Source organism: Mus pahari, chromosome 1, assembly GCF_900095145.1.
Source record: "Mus pahari chromosome 1, PAHARI_EIJ_v1.1, whole genome shotgun sequence".
Taxonomy (NCBI): Eukaryota; Metazoa; Chordata; class Mammalia; order Rodentia; family Muridae; genus Mus; species Mus pahari.
Genome location: NC_034590.1, coordinates 89,710,732 through 89,737,034, shown reverse-complemented (window position 1 = coordinate 89,737,034; position 26,303 = coordinate 89,710,732). Strand labels below are relative to the sequence as shown.

The 26,303-nt window shown below is 42.8% G+C and overlaps 1 protein-coding gene across 2 annotated transcripts in view; it reads left to right on the top strand.

The window, feature by feature from the left end:
* The window catches only part of Dnah3 (dynein axonemal heavy chain 3), a 169,146-nt gene that overhangs the window by 13,186 nt on the left and 129,657 nt on the right, over positions 1–26,303 (top strand). For both annotated transcript variants that reach the window (XM_029547398.1, XM_021201455.1), the window contains exons 8-19: positions 2,197–2,322; positions 3,087–3,282; positions 3,690–3,869; positions 5,928–6,064; positions 7,250–7,355; positions 7,539–7,717; positions 8,104–8,288; positions 9,452–9,575; positions 17,090–17,243; positions 17,992–18,136; positions 19,604–19,815; positions 24,099–24,190. In XM_029547398.1, coding sequence (XP_029403258.1) covers positions 2,197–2,322; positions 3,087–3,282; positions 3,690–3,869; positions 5,928–6,064; positions 7,250–7,355; positions 7,539–7,717; positions 8,104–8,288; positions 9,452–9,575; positions 17,090–17,243; positions 17,992–18,136; positions 19,604–19,815; positions 24,099–24,190 — 1,836 coding nt within the window. The remainder of the gene's footprint in view (positions 1–2,196; positions 2,323–3,086; positions 3,283–3,689; positions 3,870–5,927; positions 6,065–7,249; positions 7,356–7,538; positions 7,718–8,103; positions 8,289–9,451; positions 9,576–17,089; positions 17,244–17,991; positions 18,137–19,603; positions 19,816–24,098; positions 24,191–26,303) is intronic.

The following is a 26,303-nucleotide window of genomic DNA, read 5'->3' as shown; positions in this document are numbered from 1 at the left end:
ACCATGATCAAAAACCATCTTGGGGAGAAAACGAGTTTATTTGGCTTACATTTCTATATCACTGTTCATTACAAAAGGAAGTCAGGACAGAAACTGAAATAGCACCGGAAGCTGGAGGCAGGAGCTGATGCACAAGCCATGGAGGGACGCTGCTTAAGGCTTGCTCCCCATGGCTTTCTCAGCCTGCTTTCTAATAGAACCCAGCATCACTAGCCCAGAGAGGTAGCTATCACTAAGCCATCACTAAGAGACAGCTACCATCAATCACTAAGTAAGAAAATGCCTAACAGCTGAATCTTGTGGAGGCATTTTCTTAACTGAGGCTCCCTCCTCCCAGATGACTTTAGTGTGTGTTAAGTTGACATGAAACTATCCTGCACAGTGATGTACTTCCTCCAGCAGTACCCCACCTCCTTGGTGTTCCACATTCTTCTCAAACAGTGCCATGAATTGGGAACCAAGTGTTAAAGTACAAGAACCTACAGAAGACATTCTTTCAAACCACCATGCTTACTCCTTTACAGTGCACATACAATAGTTTTTATGTTTGTCACAAGTTTGTGTCACCATTGCCACTATCTAATTAAAGGACATGTTTGTTATTCATATCCAATCCACCCCTCCAGCTCCTGGAAACTACTAATAATCTTTATCTCAGTAGATCTGCAGATTCTGGATGTGTAATATATCCTGAATCACATAATGCATGGTCTCTTGTGTCTGGTTTCTGAGTTAAATACAAGGTTCTCAACTTCCATTCACAGAGAAGGAAGTATCAGTAACATTTCTTGTTGTAACTGAATAATATTCCATAGTTTGGCAGTACCATATTTTGTTTAACCATTCTATTAGTTACTCTGGGAAAAGGGAGAGGGTGTGACTTTTTTTTTAAATAGGCTCCTCAAGTCAGATGGGAAAGGTCACTGAAAGGTCAGGCTAATGAGTCATTTCAACTGATTAGAAAAATCAGGGGCACAAAGTCAGCAAGGGGAAAGATTTGTCAAGGAAATTACATACTGGTTTTCCTATGTGACCAACCTGTGTACCAGCTTGTGGGATGTGGCAAGTGGCAGAGTGACCACAGATCCAGAGAAATGGGAGGGGGAAAAAGGAGCAACTAGGAGGGATGAGGAGCCACCCTTTCATTCAGCAAATGTTCGGTGTCTACACAGTATAAGCATAGACACATAACGGCTGTGTGGTGAACCTGACCAAAGGGTGAGCGGTGCTGGTCAAGAGCAATGTAACTCATCATAGGAACTCCGGCAGCAAGGCTGGGGAAATGGCTTAGTTAGCAAATATGCACACAGCATAAGGACCTGAGTTCACCCTCCAGCTCCCAGGTAAAAAGCCAGCATGAGGTCACACACTTGGAATCCTACAAATGAGGAGGTGGAGACAGGAAGTTTCAGGCCAATAAAAGACCCCATCTTTAAAAAAAACAAGATGCCCCAGCACTTGGGAGGCAGAGGCAGAAAGATTTCTGAGTTCGAGTTCTATACTGTTCTGAGAATAGAGTGAGTTCCAGAACAGCCAGGGTTATACAGAAAACCCTGTCTCGAAAACCCAAACCCAAACCCAAACCCAAAACAAACAAACAAACAAACCCCAAGGAAAGACAGCTAAGGTTGACCTCTGGCTTGTGTGTGTGTGTGTATGTGACAGAGAGAGAGAGAGAGAGAGAGAGAGAGAGAGAGAGAGAGAGAGAGAAAGTGGTGGGGAACAGAGAAAGAGGGAGGGGAAAAAGGAAAGAGAAGAAGAGGAGAGAGAATTCCAAAGAGCTTCATCAGAGCCATCATGAATGAAGCTTTGGGCTTACCTCCCTGCTGGGTTGGAGCAGAGAAGAATCAGAAGTGGTCTGTGACCATCTGCTTCTTCTCACAGGTGGTTGCTCAACTCTAGGGCACAGCATTCACACAGAGCAAACTGTGAATGGTGCCTCTGTCATGAAGCAACACCGGACAGTGTTTTAGTTTGGACAGCAGCGAATGGAGGGGTGGGGGCTCTTCATTACTTTCTGTGTTTCTCTACCCACCCCACTACCTTCTGAACCCCCTGAAACTGCCCAGCATCACTAGCTTTAGAGGGTACTAGTCTAGCTTAAGAATTCAAAAAGCTGAGAAAGTGTGTCCTTTGAACTTGCCCCACAGGATGGGTTAGTCTCTTACTGTGGCATTTCTCCCTCGCTTCTGGCAGATTTAAAGACCTCCGGTTTGTTCGAACAGCAGACCTACTGGCTGGAAAGCTGCCCTTGCTGCCTCAGGAGTACAAGGAGGTGATCCAAAAGCACTGCCTGGAGGCGCGTCAGATCCTGCTCACCAAGTCAGTGTCTCCCCCAGAAGCCCAGGACTGTAAAGATTTAACCCCCCCCCCCAAATGAGAGCTAATTCCTCCCAGAAATGATGGGAAGTTTGTTGACTTCCCACAACCCCTTCTTGACCTGTCCCTGTCATGTGCCTATCCTCTGGCAACCTTACATCCCTCCCACATTCCCTCTGCCTTTTCAGAACCATGTTTGGTCAGGATACCACTCTCATTATGTCTTCCTTGTGATTCTCTCAGTCTCGGTGCTAAGGCATAAGGTACTGGAATGACTTGCCTTGAAATGACCCAAAATAAATAGCCTCAAGGTCCAAAGTTAGGGAGGTTTCAGACATTAGGCAATCCTTTGGCAAATCCTTTTCTTTAGCAAATGCATTCAGTACTTTAGCCAGAACCAATGACACTACCAAGTGATGAGATTATCAGTCAGGCTGTCTCTTGCTGTAACAAATACCAGAGAAAATCAACTTAGGAAGACGCTCATATTTTCAGAGGTGTCTGCCCATCATGATGGGGTGGGACTGTTAGAGCTAAATGGCTGGAAACACAGTGGGCAGGAAGCAGAAAGGGAGAAAGCGCTGGAGGCTTCTTCCTTCTTGCTCATTTAGCTGAGCCTCCAGCCTGTGGGACTACACTGTTAACATCCCTCCCCCTTCCATCAATCCTCCTGGAGATACGGTCACTCCTAGAAATGCGCCTTGGTAACCTCCCAGACTCTGAGAGCTCAGAGGGCCACTTACTTGGGTGTTCTCCTGTCTTCGTAGATGGATCCCCACCTGTGCCCAGCTTTTTGTGACACAGAAGGAACACTGGGTTCACTTTGCTCCCAAGAATGACTATGACTCCTCTCGAAACATTGAGGAATACTTCGCTTCTGTTGCTTCCTTCATGTCCCTTCAGCTCCGAGAGTTGGTCATTAAGTCCCTCAGGGACCTCGTTTCTTTCTTCATGATACACAAGGTTTGTAGGGGAGTCCATACCCTCTCCTCAAGTTTATAACAGACAAGGTAAAGGGAGGGTGAAAAATTCTTCTAAGTGGAAGATAAAATAACATGAAAGAGGTAGAAATATGGAAATTCACAAGTGAAGGAAGCAGGGAGACTTACAAGAGATTTGCTTGTTTGCTTGTTTGTTTTTGTTTTTGGTTTTTTTTTTTTTTTGATCATTTTGAAGGGCAGGAAGGATTTAGAAATAGGACAAGAAACATGGATTAGAATGAGCTATCTCGTGGAAAGGCCTTGGGAACTAGAGAAGGCATAAGCTCCCAACAGGTAGACTCAATTTTAAGCACGCTGACGTCCTTTCTCAGTGCTAGGATAGCACTATGAATGGATAGCAGAACCTGATATATCTTGCATCTCCTAAAGGATGGAAATGACTTTAAGGAGCCTTACCAAGAGATGGACTTCTTTATACCTCAGCTAATCATGATTAAACTTGAAGTGAGTGAGCCCATTATTGTCTTCAACCCAACTTTTGATGACTGCTGGCAATTAATAAAGAATTCCTTCTTGGAAATTATTAAGAATTCTGATGGGATCCCCAAGGTATAGTTTTTGTCTAATCATTCACTTATATTTTTATATTTGAGTTTGTTATTAAATAATCAAGTGGCTGGTTGCAACATCATGGTCCATGTGCTATTCTGTTAGGCAGCTTATATTTGGGATTCATCCTCAATGCACCTCCTTGTTCTGAGGAAGATTAATATAGGTCTTTCCTACATCCCTCCTAATTTTCTGCCTTTGTATGTTACCCAAAAGGGAACAGACAATTTCCAAGGCAGCCTATATGGGTTAAAAATTCATTGACGATGAGTTGGCATGAATGTGTCAAAGATTTAAGCAAAAATAGATATTTCACTGTGTTTTGAGGTTCCTCAGCATCTATGGGTTTGTTTGCTGCTGTGGAGTTCTAGAAAGAGAAGAAAACCCTTCCTTTCCTGGCTCAAGCTCTTTACTTTTGAGCTTCCTTTCCAGAGTGAAATTACAAGTAAACTTTATCTACTAGGCAAGATGTCTACATGACCTAACATTTTTTCCATTTTCCTCTGGGTGGTTGGTATGACAAGAGAACCAATATCTAGTTCCACATAGGAACCTAGGAGATCTCTGTTTCTGTCTCTCTCTCTCTGTCTCTGTTTCTCTGTCTCTCTCTTTCTGTCTCTCTGTCTGTCTGTCTCTGTCTCTGTGTATCTATCTACATAAGTATACATACATGTGTGTGCATGCATGTCTGTGGAGAACAAAGGTCAAATGTCTTCTTAATCTATCTGGACATTATTTTGGGGACAGAATCTCTCACTGAACCTGGAGCTCTTCAGTTCAGCTAGGCAGGTTGGCCTATGAGCTCTTCCTGGCTGCTGTCCCAGTACCAGAATCACAGACACATCACAGACCCAGCATATACATATACATGGGTCCCAGGGATCCAAACTTGATATTGACCTCTGACCTCTGTGAGCATATACCCATACCTGATACACACACATGCACACATCTACACAAATGCAGACACACCCCAGAGAGATGGGGGCATTGTTCTTTTATTTGTTCTTGTTTTTTCTAAGCTAAGAGTACAACCCAACACCTCTCTGTTTTATACAGGTGAGAGGTTCAGTGAGCAGTGATTTCCTTGGCATGCAGCACTGTTAGTGATGAAATCAGGATTTGAACCCAGTCCCCAGCTCTCATTAGAAGGAGTGAAGGAAGTGGTGGGGAGGAGGGCAGGACCACTAGACTATTTATTTTCTGCATGCTATTCATTGAGCACTTACTAAGTACAAGGCTCTTGCTAGACCTGAGAATACAACAATGGCCATGTCAAATAAAGCCAGCCACTTAGGTTATTGGGGAAATAGCTTAATTGGTAAAGTTTTTGTCACCTAAGTATGAGGACCTATGTTGGATTCCCAGAACCCATGTAAAAAGTTAGGCATGGTGACACATGCTTACAATCCAAGGGCTGCAGTTGGGTAGCAAAGACAAGAAGTTCCCTTGGGTTTGCTGGCCAGACATTCTTAGCCTAATAGACAGCCAGGTCCCAGTAAGGAACCCTGTGCCAAAACACAAGGTAGATGGCTCCTGAGTAGTAACACCCAAGGTTTACCTCTGGCTTCCACATGTACCTGCACACACACACACACACACACACACACACACACACACACGAACACAAATGAACACACATAAGCATTTACACAGGAATTATTCCATTATAGTATTTATACTTTCAGGGTCACCTAGAATAGCTTATTGAATAGTCATTTAATTTCAAGAATGATGAATACCAAACAGATGAAATGGTGAACAATTAAACACAGAAACCCACCTCGTTTGGGAGCCCAGAAGAATTCTCTAAGAGCATGAGATGGGAAAGGAACAGAAGCTGAAGAGACAGGAGAGAGTGGGAAAGCAGAAGGGGAGAAGGAAGATGGAGAGGTAGACGGGGAGCAGGGCAGTTCCACCACTAGCCAAGAGGAAAGGAAGCAAAAATACAAATAGCCACACCCCCGAATGGAGTCCACAGGCAAGAGCCTGTGTTGGAAACCTTTGGCTTCTTCTATCTGTGTGCGTCCACACCTCAGAGTGACTTCTGTTCTTCAGGTGGAATCTATACTCTTCCCAGATTTGAAAGGCTATAACATGATACTTGGAACTGTTAATCCTGAAGAAAACCTTGTTTCAGATTTTTTGAGTCAGACTTTAGAGGTATTTAAGAAAAATCAAGTTGGACCTTGCAAGTAAGTTGGTTTTGCTCTCTCTTTAGAACTGAGTTGGCTATAAAGCTTCTAATGTTGGTTCTTAGTCATCCCCAAACAGTCCCCATCCTCACACACACTGAAACACATAGATAAGAACCCTGGCCAGTCCTTACCCACACTGTCTGACTGTCTGACTTCATTCTCATTTTACAGACAGGAGAGTATAACTTTCCCACTGCTGGGCTTAAATAAACAGGAAATCCAGGATTCAAATTCAGGTGCAGATCACATGATGAGAACGTCCTAAACCAGTGATCACTCAGTTTGCCACCAAATGAATCTGATGCAAATGTGTTTAGTTCACAATTCTGAGGGAAGAACTTCCTGTTGTGGGTGCTGAGACCCTCCTGCATATGCTAGGATGTGTAGCAGAAGACCCAGCTGTACTCATGAAATGCCAAGAGGAACTGCCCTACTGTGACAACTAAAAGTGTTTTCAGATGTGGCCAAAACCCTCCTGTGAGGCAAAATCCCTTCAATTGAGAACATTGCTTTATCTGTGTAGAAACCAGTCTCATGTTTGGAATCCTGCCTCAGTGTATTTTATGTGGTGGCTTCCCTGCTCATGGGTCTTACACATCCACTTCTTTCTACACTGACAGCAGTGCTATGGCTTCTCTTTAGTCCCAGGGTGTCTGTGGGATTGCCCGACACTGGGAAGGATACCCCAGGGCTCCACCAAACCAGTGTGCATACTTACTCAATACCATCTTTATGTTAACCCAAACTTATTTTAAGTCAAACCATCCTAGATGTATCCTCCAGTTGGGAGAAAATTACCCAACCAACCCTGCACGATCTGAAAACAGATGAACCTAATTCCACATGCCATAAGTTACCTAATTCCAAATTTCATCTGAAAACTAGGCATAGAATTTGGGGGTTAGAAGGAAGGCTGGGTGCTGATGCTTACTTTACATTTACTGTAAGTCAGCATAGCAATAATTCTTCTACATATCTTATTATAGTTAGGGTTTGTTATAACTTTATAAAATACGGTTTGGAAGCTAAAATCCTGAATTTCTAGTTATATTTCCATTTTATTGTTCTTTCTTGGTTTGAGTTCATGTTTTAAATGCTGTTACCTATCTTAGTTCCTCCCTCACTCATTTAATTCATTGACCTGTGTTTATGTGCTTTGTGCTGTGTTCTTCAACATGAAAGATACTTAAATGTATACAAGAAGTATGACGACTTACTGGACAACATGGCAGAGCAGAGCATCAGTAAATTCCTGAATGAAAAACATGAAATTGAGGACTTTGTAATGGTAAGAGATGCCACTTAGAGTGTCACACCATGGTCCCATGTGCTACAGTCAGTTTGTTGAGAAATCAGTGTTTTGCTACCAGCACCAAGCATAGTGTTGGACTAGAAATGACCAAGGGGAAGGCTCCGGGCAATGAGTCGAGCTCAAATAGTGATTAAACTATGAATGTGTTTTTTTCTATAGAGTATCAATAGCATAAAAAAGAGGAGAAATGAAATTGCATCCATGCACATCACTGTGCCTTTGGCCATGTTCTGTCTTGATGCCTTGTTCCTAAATCATGACCTCTGTGAGCGAGCCCAAAATCTTAAAGACCGTTTGATTCTGTATCAAGTGGAGGTAAACCGGGAAACCAATACCAGGTATAAAAATTCTAGGAAAAATATCGGGCTGTGCATATGGCTTAGTGGTTAATGCTCTTGCCACACAAGTGTGAGGACTAGAGTTTAGATCCCCAGAACCCACATACATGCCATCTGGGTGTGGTATGCCACCTGTATTTTCAACTTGGGAAGGCAAAGAGGCAATAGAGGATGTTTTCTCACATCAACCACAGACCTCCACACTGGTGTAAATCTAGATATGCCTATTATGATGACGGTAGTGGTGATGATCGTGAGGGTAGTGGTGGTGGTAGCGATAGTGATTGTGATGGAGGTGATGGTGATGGTGGTCGTAGTGGTGGTGATGATGGCAACAGCCATGGTGATGGTGATGAAGGTGGTCATGGCCATTTTTTTCTCTGTAGCATTTGCAATCAGTACAGCACCATTGCTGACAAAGTCAGTGAGATCCCCGCCAATACCGCGGAGCTAGTGGCGCTCATCGACTACTTAAAGAAATCCAGTGATGTCACTGTGTTCAAGCTCAGGAGGCAACTCAGAGATGCAAGTGAACGGCTAGAGTTCCTGATGGATTATGCAGACTTGCCCAGTAAGTCTGTGACATACAAGTGCTTGTGCATGCTTGTGTTTCTATATAAATAGGAAAATGTGCTGTATTTATATTTTAAGAATAAAAATTTGGGAGAAAGTAGGTTCATAGCAATCCTACTACCTAGTATTAGGAAAGCTGATTTCCAAATGCCCACATCTTAGATGTACTAATTTATACTCTTATACACAAGAATTTGAATCACATGAAAGGAATCTTGTTGAGCAAAAGGAATATACATCTAGAAGCTTGACCTGTGGTTTTTAGTCCCCTATGTTGGTATCTAATGCCTGATATCCATGAATAGTTAGTATCAAATGCAGAATCTTTAGATAAACCGGTCATTTCCTTTGTCTATAGTTTAATATGGTTCTACCTGTGGGTGACTAGAACCTGTTTTGTATACTTTAGAAGGGAAAAAAGTCCAAGGCCCTTTAAGCCCCTTAAAGGCTTACTTGAATCAAGTTGGAGTTTTAAAGTAAGGACTAAATTACAAGGGAAGAATTCCTGTTCTTCAGAAATCATTTCCAGCTGAAAATAGTTATGAAATACATGGTCCAAACTGTATTGTGTTATGGAGCATTGACAGAGGCAGGGAATGAAAAGTGATTGTCTAAGCTGTCACTCATACATTCAGACATGCCCTCATCTACATGGGGACATGTCAGACTCTCAGTGGATCTCTACCTCCTAAGTCCACAAGGACACCATTAACCAGAGCTATGATGGACTTGGTGTATGTATAGCATTGAAACTGTCACTGCCACTCTTGCAGATGCAGTGAGGTGCTAAGAGGTAGAGAAGAGGAACTTCATCCTGTGTTTATAACTGTTCTCAGAAGCCAACCAGGCAGAATGGTTAGAGCAGAGGTCTTGGGATTGGATTGGTTGGGCTTGGACTTGAAGTCTGTCATCAAGCAGTGCAACCCTGGCCATGTAAACTCACTGTTTTGTTTCCCATCTGAAAAAATAAGAATAATAATGTCCTGCATGCTAGCATGGTCTCTAGTAAGTGCCCAGTGAACACTGGCTTTCGTTCACCCCTAGGAACCCATTCATTTACTGCCACCCCACAGAAGTGGGACTTCTGATGACCCTTTATCTGCTGAATTGATTCCCCACACCCTCAACAGCACCCTGCAACAGACTCTGTATGTTTTTCAGATGAGGATATCAAACTGAACAGCAACCTGTTCCTCTGGCCTGACCAGATAGAAGATGTCTTTGAACATAGTCGAAATCTGCTCATGAGCAAGAGGGATCAGGCAGAGATGGACCTCATTAAAAGGTACAGGGAGAGCCTGGGGTTACTTTGGGAACGAGACCAGGTTTTCTAAACAACCATACACTCTGAAGATTTCTGGTTCTTTCTAGAGGTCCCCACAGAGGTGTGTGGGCAATGGTTGAGAGGTTTGATAGAGAAGGAAGTCAGCTCTCCCTCACTGCTTCACTGTAATAAGCCCCTCCTCCCTGGTTTGAAAAGCGAGAATGGTACACACAGAGAAAGACAAAACAGTAGCTTATAATAACTACCTCCGCGGGAATGAGAGCAGAAGTGTCAGCCTTGGCCTGGAGACCCGGTGCTGTGAGCTATCAGGACAGGGAGAATGGAGGCATGGTGGGGGGCTGAGTCATTGTCTGTTCTGCAGCGGCTCCTGTTCAGTGCTAATGTAGCTGTAAAATGTGTCTCTCTTCATTCTGTGCCATAGGCACTCACAATGGACTTTTACTATGTGCTGTCCTCCGTTCAAGACATGAGTGTGTATCTGGCTATGACATTAATGTTTTGACCCAGTGACTAAGAAACACAGAAGACTAAGAACACTTTTTCTACCTGAAGCTTTGTTCCTATCTAACTCTAGACACCATCTTTCAGATCCTAAAACTTAGCCTGCTGGACCGACTGGTTTCTTTTTAAGTTCATAGGTTTATGTTTCAAAGCAGTTTGGATTTTCAGAAAAAAAAATAGGAATTTTATGGAAAAACACAAGGAATTCCAGTATCCACCTCCCCCCATGCAGACATATACAGCATCTGCCAGGCTTGCACAGTTAAGGCTAACCAGAAAGTAAAGCCAGTTTTTGATAGTCAGGTGAAGAAATCCATGATGTTTTGTCATTTCCTTGAGCTTCACATCTGTCATCTAAAAGGCAGGGTATACCCGAGTCTACCTCACCATACTGATGGGATGGGGTAAGATGTGCTGATTATGTGCACGGTGTGAGCATTCCAAAACTATATGCTTCTTCCCCCTTTAACAGTGACTTCTGTTGGCTGAGAAATGCTTTCTAATCTCCAAAACATTGTGGGTGTGCTGTTGTTACCTTAATCAGTAATAACCAGGCATGGTGGCTGGCTGCTAATCCCAGCCTTCAGAAGGCAGAAGCAGGCAGGGTGCTTGTGAGTCAGAGGCCAGCCTGCTCTACATAGTGAGTCCCAGGACAGTCAGAGCCACATAGAAAGACCCTATCCTTAATAAAATAAGATTATTGCTGTAAGTATGGGGTATGATGGGAGGAAGTACATGTGCGGGGACCAGCTTTGGGAGGAGAAACAGTGCTACTTGCAGTGTAGGAGGAGTCCGGGCAGGGACTCTCTGTTGAACTTATCAGCTTGTGCTGCACTCTAACAACAGACGTTCCACGAGGCAGCTCATCTCAGGTCTCCCTTCCATAAATATTGACTGCCCATTGTTCCATATCAAACCTGAGGGAGGGAGGCTGAACAATGGCCATGTGCTGGGGTTTAATGTCAAGCATTCTCCTACCCCCTGCTGCTGTCCAGCCTTCCCAGAGGATTACTTCCAGTCTGCAGCCCCTTGTTCCATTGTCTGTTGGATCTAGGCTGGGCTCTGGCAATGGTGAGTCCTTCAGGAAGCTGGAACATGATCAAAGGGCTTCCTCCCCTCCCTTGCCCTGTTTGGCCCTGGGCACCATTACAAGCATCCCTCTGAATGCCAATGCTTGCTCTTCTGTGGTTCCAGTTCTTTTTGTCCTCTTGGCCACAGAGGTCATAACACTTCCCTTTGGTGCTAGTAGATAGTTAACCTTCTGTTGTTTGTGGTGGCACTTTTGCATTATGACCACTCATTTGGAAGAAACAATGTAAGAGAATAAAGATTTATTTCAGCATGTGCTTTAAGAGAATTTAAGAGCCAATTATGGAGGCAAGGTAGGGCAGAGCTGCTCAGAAGTGTGTGATGGAGGCTGTTCACGTCATGTTACACAGCGAAGCAAAGAGAACAGGACAAGGACCAGGGGCTGGGCCATAACCTTCAAAGGCTACCTCTAGTATCTATTTCCATCAGCTAGACCTGGACTTCTAAAGGTTCCACTGACTCCCAAAACAGTACCACCAACTGAAGAGTCAGCATTTAAAACATACTGTGTTAGACTTTGTAGACTCAAAGCAAAACTTTTTAAAACCCAACTTGTTGTCTACTCCTGTTAGGAGTCCTAAGTTCAAGCTTTTAAGTTTGTTTGTTTGTTTTTTCAAGACAGTGTTTCTCTGTGTAACCCTGACTATACTGGAACTCACTCTATAGACCAGACCAGTCTCTAACTTGGAGATCCACTTGCCTCTGTTGCCCAAGTGCTGGGATTAAAGGCATGGGCCACTACTGCCTGACTACTTACTTTGTTATTCACAGTGAATTTCATTTTGTGCCAGAACTGTGGCCAAGCACTGCCATTAAATCCCTCTATTTCACTTGGACCCCGACAAAGCACATTGTGCTAAGCCATTATGCAAAATCACAAAGGACAATCATGGTAATATTTTCATGTGGTCACCATGTCTGTGTACTGTTGTCCTCTAGCAAAAATCATAACTACTCTTCTCAGGTCTTTCTCTTTTATGCAGATACAGTGTTTAGAGACTCAGAGATGTAAAAAGATATGCTGCAGCTGTAGCTGTGTAGACACCTTGCCCCCATCTTGCTCATTGTAGATTTAATGTTGAGTACAAATGGTGGACAACACACGAGTGTGAGCTACACTCTACCATGGAGTATAGTGGAAGATCCTTTGGCATCTTGGAAAGAGAAGGGAAGATGGCCGAGGGAATGGGTTCACAAAAAGCCCCAAGGACTTGGGCACAGCACTGTACTTTCTGGTGGCAGATGCTGGAGGTTTTGGTGAAACTTGTTCACAATTAGGATACTTTTAATGCCTTCAGGAGTCTAAAATAACAGCTTATTACAAAAAAATAAAATAAACCAAGGCTGGGAAGAGAAATCAAAAAGAAACCAAAGCGGGATGTTTTTGTAAGCAGCTCAGACAATCAAGCAAAAGACTGGGTGGCAAAGGTCAGTGGCCCTTCCCCCCTTCCTCCCTTTACCCCTTTTCCCCTCCCCCCTTCTCCCCCTTATCCCCCTTCTCCCCCTTCCCCCTCTGTGGTCCATTGCCATTGGTCATCTCAGAGTCCCTGCCCTTGTGTGAGTGACAGGTGGAAGGGAAAATGGAAGACAGAGTGGGAACATGTAGATGTTCTATGAAGAAAATGGGCAGGCACCTGCATGGTGGTTGTACCTGGTGTCAGTCAGAGGAGGGCTCATTCCGGAAGATACTTGGTGAGAAGCATCCGAGGGAAGACGTGGAAAAGGAAAGAGCTAAATACATCATAGACAGCATTGGGCAGCGGCTCCCCGGTGGCAGGACTTGCTCAAAGGATGGCAGTTCAGCAGAAGTTATAAAATCAGAGAAATGGACTCTTAAGGTCTCAGTAATGAGTGTGCATTTCATTTTATAACCACAGTAGAAAGGTATCAAAGATTTCCCAACCTGGGACCAGAAAGGGTGTAATATGTTTTCCTTTTGTGTTCTACTTACTTGAATGTGAAACTGAATAATGAATGGCTACAACACTGCACTCCATTGTTCCTCTCCAATTTCTTTTATTCTATGAATCTCCTGGACGTTATGCTTCCCTTTCTATTTATTTATTTATTTATTTATTTATTTATTTATTTATTTATTTATTTTTGAGAAACGGGGTTGTTTGGTGACAACTTTTGAGTTTTCTGATTATACCTCTAAGATGTTTTTTACTGTGCTTGTCTACCTTCTTCTGTTTCCCATGAGGTCTTAAAAGTTGATTTCATCTTGCTACTAATATGTGACCATATTCAATAGAAAGAAAAGTGAACTGGCAAGATGACTCAGAATATTTGCCACACCAATGACTTGAGTTCAATCCCTAGAACATGTGGTTAAAAGAGAGATTCATCTCCTGAAAGTTGTACTCTAATGCCCACATGCTCCTACAATTCACTACAAACACACACACACACACACACACACACACACACACACACACACGTTGACATCTGGATCCCCAGAAGTCATATAAAATGTCAGAAGGTGGCAGCCACCTTTCGTTTCAGACTCATATTGTCAAGCTCAGGATTTGATTAAGAAACCCAGCTTTGATGAATAAGGCAGAAGAGAAATCCAAGATGATTCTTCACATCAATCTTGGCTTCACATGCACGAGCACACACATGCATGTATACATGTATATGTGTGCCAACATACATGCATACCATGCACAGAGGAAAACTGAAAAAAATACAAAGTAAATGAAAATGTTAATCAGTTAGAATAAAAAATATTAGTGGCACCAAGATGCTTGTTTTGCCATAAAACCTATGCGACCCCACAGAGACTCTTTGAGAAATTGCATCCCAATCAGAAAAGTTGATTGGCAAACATAGGCAATGCGACAAACATGAGGTCTGGAGGGTCAAATTTACCTTGGCCAAGACTCACAAGGCCTTCCAGAAGCTGATGATACTGGACTAATAGGACCCAGGGCGTCTTCCTGAGGGCAATGTCCTTCCATTAGCATTGGGGTGCTGCATGAGGAAACTGGACTATATGTAGGCCTGAAGACTGAGGATTTCTTGGAGAGGCAGCTTCAGGCCCAGGTCTGTAAGATGTATCTGGCCAAGTCTATCCACTACATCTGCACGCTCATCCACCAGCACCATATCAGGGTCAGTAAGACATGGTGCAATCCCATCCTTCATTATCTGTCTGGCCTCCCAGCAGCATCCTGACTTCTCCCTTTGCTCTCCTAATAGTAGAGGTCACCTAGACCATGTGAAGAATGCCAAGAAGGGTCAAGGTAGCACAAGAGCTGTGATGATTAAGCAGAGGATGAAGCCACATCTCCACAGGCTAGAAGATTGTCTAATTTGAAGTTGGCTAATAACACACTGGGGATGGGAGGAATCAGTGGTTCAAAGGTGGTTACTCAGATAGGGAAAAGAAAAGAAAAGCAGACATCAATTCTTACATAGAAATTACATGACCTAGTGCATAATTCAAATAGAAGAGTAACTTGAATACGGAGATAATGGAATAAGCAATAATCTTGATTCACCAGCAGGGTGTGTCTCTCACTTTCTCTCTCTGCAGATAGTTAATGTCAACATGAAAATGCAGCGTCTACCTCACAGGGGGTAAGAAGAGTTTATGCTGAAGCTAAAAACTAGTGCCCATGTTTGGGCATAGATTCGGGTTACCCCTAAACTCTGTATTCCCATCTGTTAACAGTCTGATGAAGTTTTTACAGAAGCAAAACAAACAAACAAACAAAAAGTTATAAATGAGGCACTTTCAGATACATTGGCGGAAACATCAGGCAGATGAGTTATAGCAAAAGCAGAAAAATCTGTGTTGCCAGCCCAGATGCTGACATCAGTCTTGGCATTTGGTGGCCAGAAGCTAGTGGTCTGCAAAGGTAATGCATTCCAAAAAGCCGAGTCACAAGGACATTAGGTAAGACCCAGAGGTGAGCAAGAGAGCTAAAGATAGCCCAGGAGAAATTATAATTAGACTTTGGGACCTGCAGTATCTCAACCTCTCCACGATCACTGAAATTTCAGTTAATCAGCTTTGCAGAGAAGGTCAGTGAGACGTGACACTCTTTCTAAGGGTTTCCATCCATAATAGCATATCAAAAATCCTACAATATTTATTCTCATCTATTCTTAGACATTCATTAATAACTAGCCATGTTTCAGGACTCAGAAAAAAATTATAAGGAGCAGAAATTATATAATTGTATATACTAGATATCTATTGTGACATAACACAACATAGCATCTTCAAACAAGGAGGAATTATCTCTCAGTGTCTCTGGGTCAGAACTCCCAAGAGCCACTCAGCTGTATGTCTGGTTGTATGTCTCTGGTGCCAGGTCTTCTGTAAAGCTGGACTCAGAATCCTAGCCCAGGCTGTACACTGATTTGAGGGTTCCACTGGCTGACATCTAATTCTGGTCTTGTTCCGTGGTTATTAGCAGGTTTGAGCACATCATTGGCCCTTGACTCTCTATCCCTCACCATATGAGCCTCTTCACAGGGGAGTAGCTTTCCTTCAGAGTAAGACTGAAAGAGTAAACAAAGGAAACAGAAACTAACCTTCTTGTAAACTTCCTCGGAGGGAACAATCCATTCCTTTTGTCATGTTTTGTTTATAAGAAGTGAATTACCACATCTAGCCCAAACTCGAGGGAGCCAATTATACAGTGTATGAGACAGGATGTAGGGGTCATACCAGAGTCTGCCTCCCACATGGTGCAAGTAGGGATGAAACGTGAACTGAATCACTTGAAAAGTAACCCTCTTAAAGTACTCTTATGAGGAAAAAGAAATATTTAAAGTTAAAGTATTTTAAAAGAATATTTAAAATTGCCATTATAGAATTAAGCACCTAAGAGCACAATTTATGGGCATCACTAGTGCTGTTCTTGGTGACAAGCTCATTCAATGAATATTGGTTGTTGTCTGTATGCCTGACACTCTGAAACTGCTGGGTACATGTGGAATTAATGATGAAAATGTATAGATTTACTTTCTAGTCAATGAGAAGAAAAACTTGTATAGTGATTGTGATAAATGAAGCTCAGTACTGAGTGATGTCATATTAGAGTTATTAAGTTCATACTTTTTCTTCATTGTATACTGAAGTATAGAGAATTTAAGTGATGTGCCCAAAGACCATGTAGCTATTAAATATCTGGACATTTGAGGCAAGCAATCCTGGCTCTAGATCCTAGTCACTAAACAATAGATCACCTACTAAAACTGAGTAAAGGAAGAAACAAATTGAGATCAGATTTGTTGATCATATTGATGGGGTAGACAGATCTGGGAAGACCTCTCCAATCACTCCAGCTACAGTGGATAACGCAAGGCAGTCTGTTCACTCTGCTTTGTTTTCCTTGGGGCATTTGTTTCTATCAGAAGTGTCTTTATAGATTTATTCATCGTCTTTATATCTAGGGGTTTACCTATCCTTTCACCCACCTACCCATCCATCTATCCATCCATCCATCCATCCATCTATCTATCCATCCATCCACCGACTCACTCACTAATCCATAATTGTTTAGCTCTCCTCCCAACTAAAATGAATGTTCCAAGAGGATATAGATATTAATAGCATACTTTAAAGATAATTTTCTGATGTCTAGTTCTGGGATATATCAAGCCTCAATAATAAGTATCTAATGGTAGAATGAATAGACAATGCATAAAATACATATCTGAGCATGCATTTATCTGAACAGGAAAATTTCCTCAACACGTTTAGTCACCAACTGGCTTATGCCAGCTCATCTCCATTCCATGGATCATAGGTGTTTAACTTGTGTTTGTTTTTATTTCTTCTTTGCTTGTCTTTAGATAGATGCAGAAGCAGGAAAGTGTCAAAATGAGAAATTCTTCCCAGGATGATAACTTGGGAAGAGCAGAAAATGGGAGATTCTGATATGATGGGCTTTCTTTGCTGTCAGGTGCTCAGAATTTGAGTCGAGACTCGAAGGCTACAGCAAAGAGCTGGAAATGTTCAGGAAACGTGAAGTGATGACTACGGAAGAAATGAAGAACAATGTGGAAAAGCTTCATGACCTCTCCAAGAACCTAGATCTGGCACTGACAGAATTTGAGGTTTGAAACTTTGTGATAGGGACTTGGGACCCTAAGTGTTGGTCATTTTGGTTCTTAGTTTATGCATAAGACAGCTGTCAGGTACACAGCACTACGTGCTTGGCCCACCCTCTCTTGAGCATGTTCAGCTACCTCTCCCCACATGTTGCCTATATTTCAACAGATATTTGTAAGTCATGAAGCACCCAAAGACATTAGAGCAAGGTAACTGCTTATGCCTGTTGTGTATCCATTATGTGCTGAGTGGTGTGGCAAGGGCTTTGTATAGTTGTGTTAATGCCTAGGACAAACCTTTGGGATTTGTTGTCCCTAGCCCCACTTAAAGTAGGGGGTGGGGGAAGACTTGGAGCCACTAATCTACTTTCTCCAAAGGTCAATTAACAAGTTGTTTCATTTTGTTTTTAAACACTGAAGTTCTTACCTTTGAAGCAAGTTAATGTAAGAAGACTTATAAACAGTCATATGAACAAGTAGATTTTATATAGAAATTATGAACATGTATGCAGGTCTACTGGGTGTTAGGAACAAAGATGATAGAGAAAGCATCACATTATCAGTTTCTAGAAGCTAGACTTCAGGTACCATGGCTCTCAGAGGCAGCAGAAGGACCTTCTTGCTAAGTCTGTCCATTGAATGAACATCTGCCTCCTCCACGTGGCTTTCTTGGGGCTGAGGAACTTGTTACAGAGGTTTCCAGGGTCCAAGAGAACCACCTATCCAACAGAAAACCTCCTCTTTTTCCTCACAGTTGATCAACAAGGAAGAGGAGCTGTTGGAGAAGGAGAAGAGCTCCTTCCCTCTTCTTCAAGCCCTGATGGTCAACAAAATTCCCTATGAGCAGCTGTGGATCACAGCCTATGAGTTCAGCACCAAGTCAGAGGAGTGGATGAATGGTATACCAAGTTCTGGCCCTGCTGGGCACCAGGGATGGCGGTGGGGATGTGGGTCTCCCCAGCCAACTCTAAAACCAGATTTGCTCTTTGGATTCCAACCCCCTCTTGAGAAAGACATATTTTCAGATGTAATAACAAGGGGGAGATAAGGAACCCAAAAGCAAGAGACCTATTAAGGGATTTAAATCAGTTCTATGCCCAGAGTTTTTGTCATACTGATGATTCCAAGAAGCAGGAAAGGGATTGAGAACTGTTCCTTGGTGGTGCTGCTTTAAGAAGAGCCCGAGTGCTATGGGGGCATCTAACATCTACCCTTCACTCTAGGCTCTGGGGTCTAGGGAGTGGGCAGAATCAACAGAACATAATAGACACATAAGGAAGGAGGAAGGGGCCATTTCTCATCCTGGAAGGGGCTTCCGTGCCAATTTACTCTGCCAGCACCTACCTTTTCTTGAAAGCACCTACTTTTCTTGTAAGTTTTAGTGACAAAAACACTGTGCTGCTAAGACATGGTAAGTGAGTAGTTAAGTTGCATTCGATCTAGGCAGCCTTGGGGACTTGGGGATGTTTATGAGTCAGTTAGCTGTATCATAATGCAGGTAGTAATGCTAATCTAGAATGTTCCAACAGGAAGTACAAGCAGTACCATGGGAAGATCTGGGCTGAATGTGAGAGCCAAATGCTAAAACTCCTTACCTGCCCACCCTGAAAGAAACTAATGTTTTGATGTACTTTAAAAACTAAAGTGTCAAACATTTAAAATTTCTGGGCATGGGGACAGGGGGAAGACAGGGGAAAAGAAGGTTGATGACTAAACCTGGATCTTCACATCTTGACTAAACTGGCTATCAAGAGAGTCTCCACAATTTACCTGTCTCCCCTACCTCAGCACATGACATCACGCCCAGCTTGTTTCTGTTGTTTGATTTTTGGTGTTTGTTTTAACACGGCGCTGAAGACTCAAACACAGGCCTTCGCTGCACACACTGAGCCACATTCTTTAGTATTTGTTTGTTGGTTTAAAAATTTCAAACTTCTATTAAAATTCTTAGAACTCTAGAGGGCTCCCATCCTCAAACTGTTATTTCACAACACTTTGAAACTCCTTTTAACACTATCGAGATCACATTTAAAACGAATTTAATGACTATTTAAAACTAAACAACTAGCCTTCCCCCTGCCCCCAGTGTGCATCCATCGTAAGCCAGGCATGAAATTTGCCTTTTGTTTATACTGTCTCACAACCTTTCCACCGTCACAGTTCCAGGAGGATATTGTTACCTTGGATGGCAGATAACAGTATCGCTGTCTGGACAAGGCTTGGCTGGCTAAGCAGAGGCTTCCTTCCAATCCAGAGCCAAGCCCAGAACCTCAGCTCATCTCAGTACAACTAACACTGTTCTCAAGTCCAGAGAATTATCACATGACAAGCATCTCCATCACAACCTGAACTTCTCTTGGTTCCAGGCCCCCTCTACTTATTGAATGCTGAGCAAATTGCAGAGGAGATAGGGAATATGTGGAGGACAACCTACAAGTTGACCAAGACCTTGATCGATGTGCCTGCGCCCAGGCGCTTAGCAGAGAATGTCAAGTTGAAGATTGAGAAGTTCAAGCAGCACATACCCATCCTCAACATCGCCTGCAACCCCGGGATGAAGGATCGGCACTGGCAACAGGTTCTTGTCTTGTCGCTCTTGGTGTAGTCCCATGCTGGGATCCCTGGGAAAGCAACAAAAGAGAATCTACTTGAGGCCAAGAAGATTGTACTGGGCATGCTGACCTTCAGGAAGGGAATGGGTGGATAGTGACATAAATGTCCCGCCTCATGAACAATTTGATGCTTTTTGTTGGGCACCCACTACTGGGGTGTAAATATTATAGACAGTGGTTACAGTCACAATGGAGAATCGTTGATTCCTCCTCACACAAAAAGAATTACCTTGAGAATGAGTCCAGTTGATCCCTGTGCAGGTTGCTTTCAGCAGTTTCCTGATTGAGCAGGCTAGGTTCAGAAAGAGTTTGGTACACTGGGTCCATTAGTAACATATTCCTAGAATCCCAGTATTTGAGAAGCTTAAATAGGCTACATAGTAGATTTCAGGTTAACCTGGGTTACAGAGTGAGGCCTGTCTCAAATAAAAAAACAAAGAAGTTGCACTCTTTAAGCTCTTTAAGCCTATAAATTAGAGTAATAAATATCCCTCCTAAAAATAGTTAGGATTTTTATAAGCAATGAAGTGTGAGGGTGACAAGTGTGGTGTGAACACTAACCCAAAAAGGAAGACTTGATGTGTTTCTAAAGTGATTGTCACATTCAAGTGGCCTTGAAATATGCTCCACTGGGGTGTTGCTATGTGGAGTGTCAATGTGGCCAACTTGACACAGGCAGATTCTCCTCTCAGAAATATGCATAAGACTGAGGTTCTGGTCCCTGGAAGGAGCCAATCTCTCAACATACAATATATTGCATGGACCCCTAAGCCTGTGAATGAGAGCATGCCGATCTCTATTGGAAGACAGGAGTCTTGCTACATGAGTTCAGGGTCTGTCTACAGGGAGAAGCTGTCTTCAATATCACAGCAAAGCAGGGGACTTAGGACCCCAGCAAGGATTGGGATGCTGTGCAAGAAGGCAGGTGAGAGGTCATTACATGGGCCACTTCCCTAAAGGAAATCTGCAAAGGACATCTGGCTCTACAGATGCTCATTGAGCTTCTAACCCTATGAATGTGGATGGCCTAGATCTTTGGCCTATGTGGGAAGCTAAGAATGCTGGGTGAACAGGTGTCCTCTTAGAGTGTCAGATTTCTCCTTGCATGGCACTATTCAAAATGTCTTCATTATTGTGGAAAGAACATCTCTTAGAGCCAAGGCTGTAATTCAGTCATAGAGTGCTTGCCTAGCATGTAGGAGCCTCTAAGTTGGAACCCCAGCAACTCAATGATATCAAATACTATTAAAACCAAAAACCACTCCAGGGGTCTCCATTCCTTCTCTCCCGTGTGTCCTCTGTTCCCTTGCTGTCCTCGAGTAAGCACTAACCCAACCACCCCTAGGCACTCTCTGCTCAGGTATAGACCCCAGACATTATGTTGCACACTTTATTTGAATTCTCCCATTTCATTCTCAACAACCCTTTGAGATATTAAGTAATTTGTCATGTAGCTAGTTAGTGGACCAGAAGTGGATTGGAATCCGGGTCTGTTTGGCTTAAGTCAATCGATGACATGAGGGTTAGACACCCCTAGAAATGAGGAAGAAAACAGGAACTAAAACTAATAGTGGCCCCAGGAAGGAAGGAGTGAGTCTCTAAAGTGGGTACCCAATAGGCTGAGCAGGTAAGAAAGGACATGTGTCACGAGATACACTATGGATTGTCTCCACTCAGGATGAGACACCTGCGACAGGCCCAGGCTGGCAAAACCACCATCTTCTTAATACCTCGCTTAGGAGACCTATTTACATAGATTCTGGTTCTGGCAAAGGCTCCAAAAACTAAGCCACCTGTTATCTCTCAAGGCCTGAGGACAGATCTTCTTGGGTCCCAGGACGGCTGGGTGTGGCTTCTGACCATTTGAACTTTCACAGCAAAAACTACTACCTGTGCTTGACTTATAGACTTTAACTATCAACAAGGTTTTGCTGTTTTCATTTAAAACAAGACGGGTCAAAGAAACACATCACATTAAAGGGTAGCCAGTGTTATGGACCAAAACTGGCCCGAAAGCTCAGAGGTGCTGTCCCTAAGAATAGAACCAGCTGCACATCATACTGATGCTTCTAGTAGCCACACTAAAAGATTGCAACTTTTTCTTTTCTTTTCTTTTCTTTTCTTTTCTTTTTTTTTTTTTTTTTTTTTTTTGCAGTAGTGAAGTTTGAGTCTAGTAACTCACACATGCTAGGCAAGTTCTCTTCCACTAAGTCACATCCCCAATCCATACTTTATATATTAAATAAAAGGAAATGAGCAAAATAAATTTTATAGATACATGCTACCTAAGCTAGTATATGCTATTATTTATGTATACACCAATTTGGGAATCGGCCGTATGAAATGTTTGGTTCTACATTCAAAGCACATCTCAATTCAGATGAGCCATGTTTGAGATTCTCAGAGGCCATAGGCCATAAGGGACTAGTGTCTACATAGACAGTATACTTCAAGGATCTTAAAATTAGAGAAACAAATGTCTTGTCAATATTTATAATTATTAAAAAAAAAAAAAGAATTCAGAAACCCTGCCAATCTCCGAGTCCTCACTGTGGGCCAGTTACTATGCTAAGTGCTTTATGTAACTGTAATTTGTCCCATAGATAGTCAGACTGTTGCTGTATTTTAGTGTATAAAAGAATAAATGGGGTCAACAAGACGGAGCAGCAAGTAAAGGAACTTGCCACCAAGCCTGACAGCCTAAGTTTGAGCCCCAGGAACCACATGTCAGAAGAAGAAAGCCAAGTCCTACAAAACGTCCTCTGACCTCCACGTGTGTACCACAATATCCAAGTGTGTGTGATATACAAACACAGATGGACACACAGACACACACTAAATAAGCAAACATTTGCAATAAGAGAAAGGTCACGGTTACAAGGAACACGCGTGCAGATTGTGCTCTGGAAAATTCTGCCAAATGTTACGTTCGTCCAAAGCTGTTCAGAGCACAACACAAACAATTTTACATAACAATCCTCTAGGAGACATTAGAGTTTTGTGGAAAACATGTATTAGAGTCAGAATTGGATCCAAATCCCAATTCTGCTATTTAACTGGATGGTCTTAGACAAGATCTTTCTTCCAGTTCAGATCCCTGGGATGTAAAGCAAAGTAACACATTACATGCTATCTGTGGTACTATAAGACCAAAACAAGTGCTTGAAGCTCTTGAAACAATATTGTTCAAAATGAACCCCCAACAAATGCTCATTATTTTTAGTCTATTACCATACTGATCCTCCAGAGGTCCCCAGAACCCAGATTGGAAACCAGTTGAGTTCTCTAGTTTAATCAGGCTTTTCCTCCATAAATACTTACTGGTGTCTACCAAATGTCAGGTGCCAAGGGCACAGGGGAAGAGAGGATGTGGCATGGTGCTCACACTCCTCTCTGCTCTGCCATTTTGTAATCCTCTGGCAGCCTAATAGAGGCAAAATTCAGCTCAGGTCTTTCTTAGGAGTATTTTTACTGAAGAAGTAAGCCAGAAGTATCACACCAGCCAAGTGGGGATCCTGACAAATAGCCCCGTCTGGAGATGACAGGGAGAGCTTTTCTTATTCTATTGTGTCTTGAGAGTCCTGGGATTAAGTCTAGGCACTATGGTTTACTGTGCCATGACTAACCTTTTGCTTTAATCTTGAGACAAGATCCCTCTAAACCGTCCAAGCTGGCCTTGAACTCACTCTATAGCCTAGGCTAGAAACTTTGATTCTCCTTTCTCAGACTCCTGAGTAGCTGGGATCACAACCCCCAGTGTAGGGAGAGCTTTCAAAGGGGAATCCTTCTCAGCTCAGAGCTCTGGAGAGCATGTCTGACAGATGATCCCCCTTACTCAGCAGACATTCACTGAGCTTGGATCACAGGCTGAGCTTTCCATAGGCCCCTGAAGTACAACTGAGGCTGTGCCCCAGACTTTGGGTGCTAGTGACTCGATAGGAAGACAAACTCTGAAGAAAGCAGAAAGAGTGAGGCTCTGCAACAGCCTCTGGGACCCCCAGACCTACAATGTCAGACCCACCAGTTCCATGTGACCATTTAACTGATTGTGAGCTGGTTACAATGAATTGAACACAAACAGTCCCGTCGTTCAAACACCAGCCCCAGTTTTAGTATTCAGCAGCCTCCCGGGATATTAGTGGTACCACACTGGACAAGGCAGATGAGAAAGCTTCCCATCCTTGTAGCCATTCTACTGGACAGCACTATGTTACACAGCCACCTCTCCTTTCCTCTCCTTTCTTGGCAGATCAGTGACATTGTTGGCTATGAGATAAAGCCCACAGAGACCACGTGCCTCGCAAACATGCTGGAATATGGATTCGGCAAATGTGTTGATAAGTAAGGGTTTTCCCCTCCTTCCAGATGGGTTTTGGTTCAGGGGTCACTGTGATTTCCTGATTCAAGGTGAATTAGCCATTAATGAACCCCACTTGGGCTGACTTAGTCAAGTGGCTAGCTCTTTTTCTGCTGTCGTGGGGACTAGAAAAAGAGTCAGGGATTTTATTTCAAAGGAAAATTAAAAATGAACTGTGATCCCGAGACTCTGCCCAGCTCTAAGTACTTGGAGCAGCAATCACTGAGCCTTTATGGGCCTCAGTTTCCACAAACAGCAAACAAGGAGTGATTCTCCAACTGCTAAAATCAAGGAAACACACTATGATGAATGATCTCTTTGTTTTCTCCCTCCCCAAGTGCCCTGTGAGAATTTGTGTTATTTGAATGGCTATTTTTATTTCTACTTGTGTTTGTGAGGAGGGAGGCCATATGTATATTTGGGAGTATGAGGATAGAGATGTGTGATGGGTGTACGTGTGTGTGTGTGTGTGTTTGTTCAAATGGAGGCCAGATGTCAACCTGGGGTGTCATTCCTTAGGAGCCAAGTAGGCTAGGCTTTCTGGCCAGTGAGCCTCAGGGATCTTCCAGTCTCTGCTTCCTCAGTGCTTGGACTTTAAGAGAACCGTCATAACTCACTACAAGTTTTTTTTGTTTTTGTTTTTGTTTTTTTTTACTTGGATGTTGGGGACTGAACTCAGGTCCTTATGCTTGTATGGAATGTACTTTTCTATTGAGTCATCTTGCAGCCCCTCCAATGCTATTTTTAAACACAGTGATGTTCAGAATTTTATTTGCTTTAAAGCAATAGATAGAGAGACTTTACATTACCTCAACGTAAGTCTGTTAGACAACTTGGATGGTACCTAGGAAGATGCTCATGGTCCTCAGGGCGTGGCACCTAGGGTTGCTGCAACTGCATCACAGGGGAATCCACTTAGAAAACTGTGTTCCGAGGCCACACTCTACCTGTTGCTCAAATTATAAGGATAGGCCTGGCTAGTTTGTTTTGTTTTGTTTTGTTTCAATCCTTTGGGCTAGTGCTCTTCAAGGCAGGAGCCAAGCCAAATGTCACTACTGAGCTAGACTAGGTTCAATGTATTGGAACCTGAAAATACAGGCTGGATTTTTAAAAGCTTATCAAGAAAAAAAAAAAAAGAGTTGGGCGTGGTGGCACACACCTTTAATCCCAGCACTAGGGAGGCAGAGGCAGGCAGTTTTCTGAGTTCGAGACCAGCCTGGTCTACAGAGTGAGTTCCAGGACAGCCAGGGTTACACAGAGAAACCCTGTCTTCAAAAACCAAAAACCAAAAACCAAAAAAAAAAAAAAGAATATAAGTAGCTGATAATTTTGGCTTGTTTTGTTTTGAGAGAATCTCAGTTTATACCTGTGAGTGGCCTTGAACTTGATGTATAGATCAGGGTGATCTTGAACTCATAGAGATCTGCCTTCCTCTGCTTCCCAAATGCTAGGATTAAAAGTATATACCACCACATCCAGACAACTGGCAATTTTAAATATTCATTACTCAAAATGATAATATTTTGAATGGAATAAGTAACTGTCAATGATTTTGTCTCTTGATCTTCTTCTAATATGGCTAACCTTAAAAGTACATATGTAGTTCACATTACATTCTAATGAGCAGTGGGAATGAAGTTGAGAAGTCTTGCTATTGGTAGATAAGAAGCCACGGATGGCGCTGATCATCCTTCTATATATAAAAGAGCAGCCTCCCATGACAAAGATGTGGAGGCAGAAAAGGTGTGATCCCTTCCCTGACCTACCAGAAGGGTCATAGTCAACATGCCATAACAGGGTAGGTTAACAAAAGAAAAACAAATGTATTTAACCAAAGCTACATGTTATGGGAACCTTGTGAAATGACCCAGATTCCCAAAGAAAATTCAGGTTTAGGCTTAGATTACATAAAAATGAATGGCTATATAGAGATATGTTTGGACAAAGGGATTTTGAACTAATGGAAACAGACTCAAAGAGGATAAAGTCTTCATGGCCTGACTTCCCAAATTCTCCATACCTTCTCAGTGTAGCATTAATTCCTTCTCCATACCTTCTCAGTGTAGCATTAATTCCTTCTCCATACCTTCTCAGTGT